Source organism: Trachurus trachurus, assembly GCF_905171665.1.
Source record: "Trachurus trachurus genome assembly, chromosome: 9".
Classification (NCBI taxonomy): Eukaryota; Metazoa; Chordata; class Actinopteri; order Carangiformes; family Carangidae; genus Trachurus; species Trachurus trachurus.
Genome location: NC_139895.1, coordinates 9,002,624 through 9,013,687, shown reverse-complemented (window position 1 = coordinate 9,013,687; position 11,064 = coordinate 9,002,624). Strand labels below are relative to the sequence as shown.

General features: G+C 40.3%; 1 protein-coding gene across 1 annotated transcript; it reads left to right on the top strand.

The window, feature by feature from the left end:
- Nucleotides 1–3,220: 3,220 nt before the first annotated feature.
- On the top strand, nt 3,221–10,876 carry grsf1 (G-rich RNA sequence binding factor 1). The gene is made up of 10 exons (XM_083979736.1): nt 3,221–3,603; nt 4,665–4,809; nt 5,864–6,019; nt 7,348–7,482; nt 8,360–8,498; nt 8,949–9,103; nt 9,727–9,812; nt 9,907–10,042; nt 10,618–10,669; nt 10,793–10,876. The coding sequence occupies exons 1-10, from the start codon at nt 3,334–3,336 to the stop codon at nt 10,794–10,796; spliced, it is 1,278 nt and encodes a 425-aa protein (XP_083835862.1). The 5' UTR covers nt 3,221–3,333; the 3' UTR covers nt 10,797–10,876.
- The last annotated feature ends 188 nt before the right edge of the window (nt 10,877–11,064 follow it).

The window sequence follows — 11,064 nt, the reverse complement described above, 5'->3', positions numbered from 1 at the left end:
CGGCGGAGAGGTAGCTGCTGCTGCTGCTGCAGGAAATAACGGAGGCGGTCATGTGATCTGCTGTTTTCTTTTTTTCCCCCTTCCCTTTCCTCTCTCTCTCTTTCTTTTTTTCCTTTTCACCCCCCCTCAAACTCAAACTCATTTATTTACTACTTTACCTATTTTGCATCCAGCAGTGATGCGTTCAGGTACTAGCAGCACCCTCCCACTCCCACTAGTTTGCACAGTAACAACCCCTGTGCAAAGACTTTATTAAAGCACTAAACGGGAAGTAAGAGTGATATGAGAGGTAAATCAGTTTTTATTTATACATCAATCCACCCTCCCCCCTTAAAATGGTTGTAAATATGAATATGAAAACAAATCAAATCACCACTTATCCTCTGTTCACCAGGTTTTCATGTATTTTTTGGCAGATTACAGTAGTTTGTCTCAGTGTCTCCTCAGATGATCCCAGACTGACTGCACTGCATGATGTTGGGGAGGGGGGGCAGACCATCTGTTGCAGGTTGGTGCAGCTTCAGTCCCCCTGTCATGCTGCAGAATCACTTTATATCAATGCAATCCGTAGATTGCACAGGTTTTTAACCAGAATCTCAGAATCACAAGGAAGGACAGGAAATAGGAGTAAAAAATATATATATATTCCTCATGTTTATAGAAACACATATTTAGTAACATGACACTTCCTACCCCCAGGCACAACAGTTTACAATAAATAACTTTTATTATTCAAAATAAATTGTATGTGCATATTTTTTTGCAGTAAAGTATTTTTTTTTTATTCTTTTTTTTATTTATCCCTACCTAACTATTTTTTTGGGTACCTTTATGTTTGCACCTGACACCATGACAAGTTCCTTCCTTGTGCTAAACTATTTACTGCTCTTGGCAATAAAAAACATTTCTGATTCTGATTCTGAAAAGCCTCAGTGCAGCACTGCAGTAGCTAAACTCTTGGAAAATGTAGGCTAAATAAAATGAACAATAATAACTAGAAAAAGGTCCAAAGCCTCTAATGAAGAATGACAAACTTTGTTTTCCTGCAGTGTTGTGGACCAAACCTATAGAAGAACACAACACAAACATGATATTTCTCTAGTGGATGAACCAATGGAAAAATGAAACCAGACAGTCTGCAGATCACCTGTGTAAAGTTTTGAAGTTTTGAAAGTGTTGACTGTTGCTCTGTCTTTGTGTCTCCAAGGCTGCAGACCAATTAGAAGTTAAATCAGTGGCATGGGACACGTCTGAGCCCGGTGTCCCTATGATGCATGCACGGAGAGAGCAACAGCAGCAGTGGCAGCAACGTTTTCCTCATCCTTCACCTCTCTGCTTTGTGTTTTTTTGTTTCCTTTTCATTGTTTTCACATCAAAAACACCCAACACACTCGGCCACTCCCAACACACACTGACTCTCCCTTTTTAATTATCTGCGTCTAAGAGCTGAACAGTATTGAAGTGTTTTATAATAACAGTCTTATTCACACATCTTAACACACCTTTGGCAGTTAGCCAAGGAGCCATGACACTGGTCTGACAATAAATGACCTGGACGACCTGCTCGACCTGCTGAGCCACAGGTGTTTGATAATGGATGAATCACCTTCTGAAATCTGTGTATTTTCTGCTTGTCTCTTTGTTGTGAATTAAATACATGTACACTTTGGATTGTACTTTAGATTAAACAAGTGATTTGACATATTCATATTCATTTTACACATTCAATCAATAATTTAATCACTGTGAACTCCATGTCTCCAGTATTCAGACTCATATAACTGTCTTATCTGTGGAGTTATGACGATATTTTCCCCAATTTCCTGACACTTTATGGACAAAAATGTTTAATTAAGAAAATATTTGGCAGATTAGTTCTCACACTTTAGCCCAATATGTGAACATGAATTATATAACACATCACAGTTTGGCTATGAAACTACATTCACATCTTGTTTAACGTGACTGCAAATGTCATATTCCTCTCTGGGAAAATATCCAGTTTTGTGCCGTCGTAATCACATATTTTCTCCCCCATGGACATGATTAAAATTTAAATTTATCTTATCTATTCAGAATCCGACCTAATTAAACTGTCTTCTTCTCTGCCGCAGCTGAAACCAAATCCAACTTACAAATGGGCGGTTGTGGCTTTAGTTTTAGAGGGTGCAACATTATCTAAATGAGTTTTTCCTGATACACATCTCTGTGCTAAAACTGCATCAGAATCTCAATTAAATTCCCTCTGAGTGACTGGAGGAGTTGGAGGCGAATGGAAACTGTTCTGTTATTATTATATGACATAATGTTATGTCCTCCTGACCTCTAGGTGGCAGTGGACAAGAAACATCATGAAAAGAGCAAAGTGAGAGAGTGAGATGGGAAGTACTTGATGGAGAAAATTTGCATCAAGTTTGCAGGAATCTGCACCAACATCACATCCTGCGTGGCCTCCAAATTAAAAGTAAGTGACTATACTTATCAAAGAAGCAGATGTGCATTTTTTTAAATGAGTTTTGGATAAATGAATAGAGTTTTAATCAATAAAATGTGATTAAGTTTACCTTACCTAAGGTTTTCAATGACTCTTTTTTTTGCTTGAATGTTTTCTAAAAGTGAACAGTAGAAGATAACCATAACAAAAATGCCACCTTATTGCTTTATACTTAAAAGAAAAAAGAGAAAGAAAGAAGTTATTTATTTCTACATGTACATTTGTGCCTAATTAATGCCAAAATGATAATATTAGCCCCCCCCCCCCATATCATTTGTTTTTAAATGTCAAGAATTTAAATGGCAGTTAAAACATATGTAAATAACCATATCATACTGTGTCATAGCCTACATTGCCTTCATATTTCATTATTTCCTTCCTTTCTTTTTTATATGTTCTATTATTTTGTAAACAATTGGAACTGTTACTGTTTTTGCCATAATGAAAATCTATAGATGTTACTTCATAATATTAATAATAGGCTAATAAATAATCTTAAAATGTAGTTGTGGATTATATGTTATTTTATATTAAAAGAATACAGTATTTAAAATGTTTTATAGTATTTATTTGTTTTGTTTGGAGATAAATTGAATTGAACGTGTTGTGTTAGCTACTAGTTTGATATTTGGGCTTTTAATTTGAAATAGCAGTAACCGGATGTGGCGCTAAGTTTACGGAAGTGTCTGAATCCTGCCCTTGACTGACCCACGTGAGTCCCGTCTGCTTCCTGACCTCACGTTAAAACTGTCACAGAGGGAAACTAACTGAGGAAAAAGAAAAAAAAACAATAATTTACCTCTCTAAATTTATACTCTAAACGCGCCCGTGGAGCCAACATGGCGGCCAGTCACAGCGGCCGGTCCGTGTTGACTCTGCTGCTGCGGCGCTGCTGTGTCTCCGCAGTCAGGCAGGTAACAACCACGGCACCGGGAGGCGTCACAGCAACAAGAAGAGCCGGCGGCGGCGCGTTGTCATCATCATCGCGGTCCCGCTTCATCCAGCAGCCGCACCGGACCTGGAGCTGGAGCTGCACCGGTGTGCAGCTGCAGAGACTGAGCCGGCCTCGGTGCGCGGTGACCGGCTGCCAGCTCAGCCTCTGTACGAAGGTGAGTCCCACACAGACAGACACACACAGGTGATGAGTCACTCAGGCCTGACAGAGACAGGATGGGATGGGAGCTCAGTGTTGTTGAGATGGATAGATAGATAGATAGATAGATAGATAGATAGATAGATAGATAGATAGATAGATAGATAGATAGATAGATAGACTCAGAAAGAAAGAAAGAAAGACAGAAAAGAAAGAAAGAAAGAGGTAGATAGATTGATGTTTGGATGGATGGATGTTTGGATGGATGGATGGATGGATGGATGGATGGATGGATGGATGGATAGATAGATAGATAGATAGATAGATAGATAGATAGATAGATAGATAGATAGATAGATAGATAGATAGATAGATAGATAGATAGATAGATAGAAAGAGGTAGATTGATGTTTGTTTGGAAGGATGGATGGATGTATGTATGGATGGATGGATGTATGGATGGATGGCCGGCCATACAGCCATATCATCCCTATGTATAACATATACTCTTAAAGGGGACATATTATGCAAAACTCACTTTTTCATTGCTTTAGTATGTGTATTTGCGTATCCAGAGTGCAACTACGTCAACATTTTGTAAACTGCCATAGTCAGAAAATGTGTCTCTTCACGAGCCGTTTTAATTTCACCCGGCTTATTACATCACAAGCCGGGTGATGTGAATATTCAAGCCCTCGCTCCCATGGTTACCATGGTTACCTCAGGTACCAGAGCGAAGATTCTTAACCGACCGTTTAGAGCAGGGCCGTGAAACTGGTGTGTAGAAAACCCATCTGTGCTCAATCTTTTGTTTTTTCTGACCAAAGCATGTTATTTACATTACTTTCAGACATCAAGGTACCATGTCAAGAAGCAGAAATGAGCATAATATGTCCCCTTTAATGTGTGTGTGTGTGTGTGTGTGTGGGGGGGGGGTCGGGTCTTTTAACACTGTAAAGCACTTTGTGTTGCATTTTTATATGTATGAAAGGTGCTATACAAATAGCCTAAATGAAGTTTGAAGTTGACATTGTGTCCTCTCTCTCTCTCTCTCTCCTCCACCACCGTGTCCTCCAGGCCGGGGCTCCGTGTGAGGACGAGTACCCGCCTCTGCCGGCCTACCAGGCGGACTCGGAGCCGCAGAAGAAGGAGGTTTACATCGTCCAGGTGAAGGGACTCCCGTGGTCCTGCACGGCCCAGGACCTGCTGCAGTTCTTCTCAGGTCTGAGGCCATCCATCCATCCATCCATCCATCCATCCATCCATCCATCCAAACATCCAAACCTCTATCTATTTACCTCTTTCTTTCTTTTTTTCTTTCTTTCTGAGTCTATCTATCTATCTATCTATCTATCTATCTATCTATCTATCTATCTATCTATCTATCTATCTATCTATCTATCTATCTATCTATCCATCTATCTATCCATCTAATCATCTATCTCTTTCTTTCTTGATCTATTTGTCCATCTATTCTATACCAAAACTTTATCACTCTATTTCTCTTTCTCTCCATATATTTCATGCTCTCACTCCATTTCTCCGACTCTCATATCTATCTATCTATCTATCTATCTATCTATCTATCTATCTATCTATCTATCTATCTATCTATCTATCTATCTATCTATCTATCTATCTATCTATCTATCTATCTATCTATCTATCTTTCTTTCTTTCTTTCATGATCTATTTGTCCATCTACCAAAACTTCAACTCTCTATTTCTCTTTCTTTCCATATATTTAATGCTCTCACTCCATTTCTCTGTCACTCTTTCTCTCACCCTCTCGCTATTTCTCCGATTCTCATATCTATCTATCTATCTATCTATCTATCTATCTATCTATCTATCTATCTATCTATCTATCTATCTATCTATCTATCTATCTATCTATCTATCTATCTATCTATCTATCTATCTACTTTATTGATACCAACACAAATGAGTGAGTTGTAACTCAAATAATCAACACAAAACAGCAATTCACAATAAACTGACGGGTCATGCAGAGTAATACATTCATTATAGATGAGAAATTGTCTCTAGATTTATCATTGATCATTTCTAGATGAGATCCAAAGAACAAATCACATTGTAGAAACCTGCACAGATCTTCCTCCTTTGTTGTGTGTAATGTACAAGACACTCACAATTAATGACATCCATTCACCAAGTGTTTTTCATCAATATGATTACTACTTTGTGTTGAAAAGAAACTAAAAGAAGAAAGGCTTCACTGACTCCTTGTCCCGGTTGTGGTGGTTGTGTTGCAGAGTGCAGGATTCGTGACGGGGTGAAGGGGATCCACCTGACCGTGGACAGACTGGGCCGGTCGTCGGGCCGAGCCTTCATCGAGATGGAGCACGAGGCCGACGTGGGCAAAGCTCTGGAGAAGCACCGACAGTACCTCGGCCCCAGATACGTCGAAGGTTCGTCTCCTTATCAGTCAGTCACAAATCCATAAACGTCCATGTTCATTCATTCATTCAGACCGACACAAGAAACATGAACATGGAAAAAACAGATTGATGAAGAATGATATTACCTGTTTTATCACTTTTTAATATGAGACTCCACATGTTTGTGAGTAATTTCACATTCAGTTGCAAAACAAAAATGTGCAGTCACATGTTGACTATAAAATAAATGCAAGAGCCGAATCAGAATTGTAATTTGTCAAGGAAGTATGAGGGTATGCGTTTACGTCACGTTGCCCTCGGTTCGATCGGACTGAGTGGCAAAACAAACCTCCCTCAACATGCTGGCGGATAGCGGTGGACTCATAAACTGGATAAAATATATTATATCTCAAAAGGAATCGACAACCAGCTCCCCAAAACTGTCTGCTCCACGGACACTGACAATCCTGTAACACGCAGTGTGACCGCGGCACCTGCAGAGTGACTGACAGGCTCAGTGTTACTGTGCAGAAGGACGAGATTACAGCTGTTACTGTCGTCCTGACAGTGACTCCCGACGCTTAAACACGAGCTGCTTTTATTCTGAAAAACTCTGACCAGTCAAACTGTAGGATGTGTTAGAGGACTAATTTATCTAAACATCATAACTACGACACCTGAAACTGTAAACACAGCTGATCGATCGAAAAAAATGACCGCTCCAGTGAACTTACTTTCCGTCATTGAGAACAGGTTCTTGAATGTAACTCGGTCAAAGTGAGACGTATCCTCAAGATTTTTAGCAGCTCTGTTAGGTCATGCTGCTTTACATGCTGGCAAAGCTAGACATGTCAGACTTGTGTGGGCTCGGAGGAAATCGCTTCGTTACTGCGTCGTTTTTAAACTTTGGCGGCTCTGCCACTCGTCTTTTTGCCACTCAGTGGACGTTCCACAGCGACTTCCGAGTACCGTGACGTCATGTGCATACCCTCTATTAAGACTCAAAACTACGGTGGCCCTGAGGGTTCAATGCTCTGCAACACACGCAAAGACAAAAAGACAATCAGTATTTATAATAACTTAAAAAGTTTAACGTGATGATTTACCAAGATGTTTTCTGAATCAGCAGCACTCTAGTGTGTCTGTGGTTCAGTGTGTTGGCCTCACTAAACCTGTGACCGTGTGTGTGTGTGTGTGTGTGTGTGTGTGTGTGTGTGTGTGTGTGTGTGTGTGTGTGTGTGTGTGTGTGTGTGTGTGTGTGTGTGTGTGTGTGTGTGTGTGTGTGTGTGTGTCTGTGTGTGTGTGTGTGTGTGTGTGTGTGTGTCTGTGTGTGTCTGTGTGTGTGTGTGTGTGTGCAGTGTTTGAGGTAACCAACAGCGACGCTGAGTCCATCCTGAAGAAGGCGCTCCAGGCTCCAGCCTACACCGGAGTGGTCCGACTCCGAGGTCTCCCCTTCACCTGCAGCGAGGCCGACGTCGCACACTTCTTCTCTGGTAGAGACCTCACACTCCTCCTCTTCATTCTCTCTCTCCCTCCTCTCTTCTCCTCCTCTTCTTTCTCCTTCTCTTCATTCTCTCTCCATCTCCCTCCTCTCTTCTCCTCCTCTTCTTTCTCCTCCTCCTCTTCATTCTCTCTCTCCCTCCTCTCTACTCCTCCTCTTCATTCTCCTCCATCTCCCTCCTCTCTTCTCCTCCTCTTCTTTCTCCTCCTCCTCTTCATTCTCTCTCCATCTGCTTCCTCTCTTCTTCTCTTCATTCTCTCACTCTCCCTCCTCTCTCCTCCTCCTCTTCTTTCTCCTCCTCCTCTTCATTCTCTCTCTCCCTCCTCTCTACTCCTCCTCTTCATTCTCCTCCATCTCCCTCCTCTCTTCTTTCTCCTCCTCCTCTTCATTCTCTCTCCATCTCCTTCCTCTCTTCTCCTCCTCTTAATTCTCCTCCTCCTCATTATCTCCCTCCTCTCTCCTCCTCCTGTTCTTTCTCCTCTTCATTCTCCTCCTCCTTCTCCTCTTCATTCTACTCCTCTCCCTCCTCTCTCCTCCTCATTCTCTCCCTTCTTCTCCTCTCTCCTCCTCCTCTTCATTCTCCTCCTCCTTCTCCTCCTCTTCATTCTCTCCTCCTTCTCCCCTCCCCCTCCTCCTTCTCTTCATTCTCCTCCTCCCCCTCCTCTCTCCTCCTCCCTTCTTCTCCTTTCTCTTTCTCCTCGTCCTCCTCCTCCTCTTCTCTCTCTCCCTCCTCCTCCTCATTCGCCTCTTCCTCCTCCTCTTCCTCCATGTGTGCTGCATGTTATTAAAAAGAGACAGAGCATTAAAAGAATAGAAGAGTGAATATAAAATCTTTGCCTTGTTTTTTTTTGTTTGTTTGTTTCTTTCAGGTTTGAGTATCGTAGAGAGCGGGATCACCTTCGTCACCGACCACAGAGGGCGGAGGTCTGGTGAGGCCTTCGTGCAGTTTTCCTCCCAGGAATCGGCTGACGAGGCTCTGAAGAGAGACAGAGACGTGATGGGGAACAGGTAGGACTCAAGTCACTGGCTCTTTAAAGGGATAGTTCAACATTTTGGCAAATTGGCCCATTTCTTGGTTTCCCTCATCAAACTCATCAAATACACAATCCAACAACTCCAAAACGCTCTGGTGGAGTTGTTTTAGAGGGAAACCAAGAAATCCCATGAGCCTCCGTAGCGTAGCTCTGAGCAGCTCGCGGCTCTGCTCCACTGTTCTAAAAATAGCTTGCACCGACAATTATAGGTAACGAACCTACTGCTATGACTATAGGGATTATGGCAATGGACCAATTTGCCAAAAATGTTGAACTATCCCTTTTTAACTCCTTCTTTTCCTTTTTCTTTCGATTAACTTCGTCATTTATGTTGTTTTCTAAACCAATTTTACAATATTTAATTGTTGAGTTTTGATGGATGAATAGTTTTTCTACAAATTCTTATTCCGTGTGTGACCTGCAGGTACATCGAGGTGTTTCCCAGCAGAAGCAGTGAGATCATCTCCAGCTGGAGGAGAACGCCGAGTTCAGCTCCGCCTCAGACCAACGCTCAGCCAACAAACAGCAGCAGCAGCAGCAGCAGCAGCGTCAAACCACCGCAGACCAACAGCAGGACGGGTGAGCAGCGTTTCACAGCTCGTTATGAAATAATTAAAGATAAATAAATGAAGTTTTTACCTTCACCTCGTATCAGTGGGAGACCAGAGTCAGGTTGTGATGGATAATCACTATCTATTTTTGGTTTCAAACTGATGTTTTTACTTTACTGTAATTTTCAGTGACATTTAGTAAAAAAAACAAAAGAAAAAAACTGATTTGATGATAAAGATGAATCCAAATAATCATAAATCAGAGAAATTACATCATGTTACAGCTGCTCCAAGAAAACAGAAGATAGAGAAGATGCAGACACATACAAAATAAATATATTTACATAAAATGTTCTTAGTCTATACAAGAATATAAATGGGAAACATAGAAAATATGTAATAATTAAAGATAAATAAATCAAGTTTTTACCTTCGCCTCGTATCAGTGGGAGACCAGAGTCAGTTTGTGACGGATAAAAGCTGGATAAAAGAATATAAATGGGAAACATAGAAAATATGTAAATAAAACTATTTTTATGAATGAAAAAAATAAGTTATGGAAATAAAATAAAGAACAAGTTACTGTAAATATAACAGTGGTAAAGTTATTAGATCTTTAAATGCATTTATTTTAATTTAACTTTATTTCAGGAGCCAGTCCGAGCTCGGCCGCCCTGCACCACTACATCCACATCAGAGGTTTACCGTTCCAGCTGTCTGGAGAAGACATCGTGAAGGTGAAGATGATTAGATGAAGATGATGTTTATTTTGCTGTTTCATCATGAGATGTGTTTCTATAATATTTGTTGTTTTTTCCTCTTCCGCTGCAGTTCTTCTCTCCTCTGGTCGTGTCCAAGATCCTGATCGAGTGCGGTCCCGACGGGAGGCCGAGCGGAGAGGCCGACGTTTACTTCAGCTGCCACCAGGACGCCGTGGCCGCCATGTCCAAAGACAGAATGTACATAGGTGAGACAGTCGGACATTTATATTACAGACAAACATACAGATAGACAGGTGTATTATACATATGTTATTCAGTATCAGCTCAGGGATTTGAATATATAAAACTGCTCTAAAGGTTTTAGATATTTACATCCTCACACTGAGTCCTTTAATAATCTCAACAGGAGTTTTAACAATCACCAAATAGATCCATGTTTCTATTGAGCCATGTGCAGTTTGACACAGGTCCAGTTTTCAGATTATAAATATTTCACATTCTTTAAATACCAAATTGAAAAGATTATGCAGCGTTGGTTAAAGCTTTAACTAATTGTTTTCATTTTTATAGACTTGGGCAATGTCCAGAATTTTATATCTCAGTACAATTCAACCTAAATATCATAATACACAATAATTTCATTATTATGAGTAGTAGGAATAGGATATTGCATTTTATTTTTGTATTTTTTTTTTTAATAATTCATAATTCTATAATTGTATGAGCAGAATTGACCAAAATAAAATGTTGGGGAATATTGTAATGTTAACTATCATTAAATATTCTATAATCTAGTAATATAATATAATCTGTTTTGCAGGAGAAAGATACGTGGAGCTGTTCCTGAACTCCGAGTCAGATGCCGACAGAAGGTGAGAAACTCCATCACACACACACACATCTGAACATTTTAGAAAAATACGCTTCAACTGCTAAGTTACACATAATCTTACATAATATTTTTTTTTATTAACATGTTGTATTTTCCTCTGCAGGTGAACGCTGTCCCTGACACATGCACAGAACTGTTGTATTTATTTTCAAGCCTGTCGTGAATCTCAAACAATAAACTATCCTTATGTAAAAGGAACAACAACAGTCTGAGTCGTTTTTATTGAACAGGAGGAAGTCTGAGATTTACTGAAGATTCATCATGAGATAAAGAGATAACTGCAGGAAAAAAACTATGAAGGATATGAAGGATAGTAATAAAAGATAATAAAACAATCTAAGGCGTATAAAAGCTTTTGTGTTGTAACTGAGTGAA

Coding starts and splice junctions, on each gene's coding strand:
- grsf1 (XM_083979736.1), top strand. CDS start 3,334: ATGGCGGCCAGTCACAGCGGCCGGTCCGTGTTGACTCTGCTGCTGCGG. Junction 6,020..7,347: donor CGGCCCCAGATACGTCGAAG/GTTCGTCTCCTT, acceptor GTGTGTGTGCAG/TGTTTGAGGTAACCAACAGC. Junction 10,043..10,617: donor CAAAGACAGAATGTACATAG/GTGAGACAGTCG, acceptor TCTGTTTTGCAG/GAGAAAGATACGTGGAGCTG.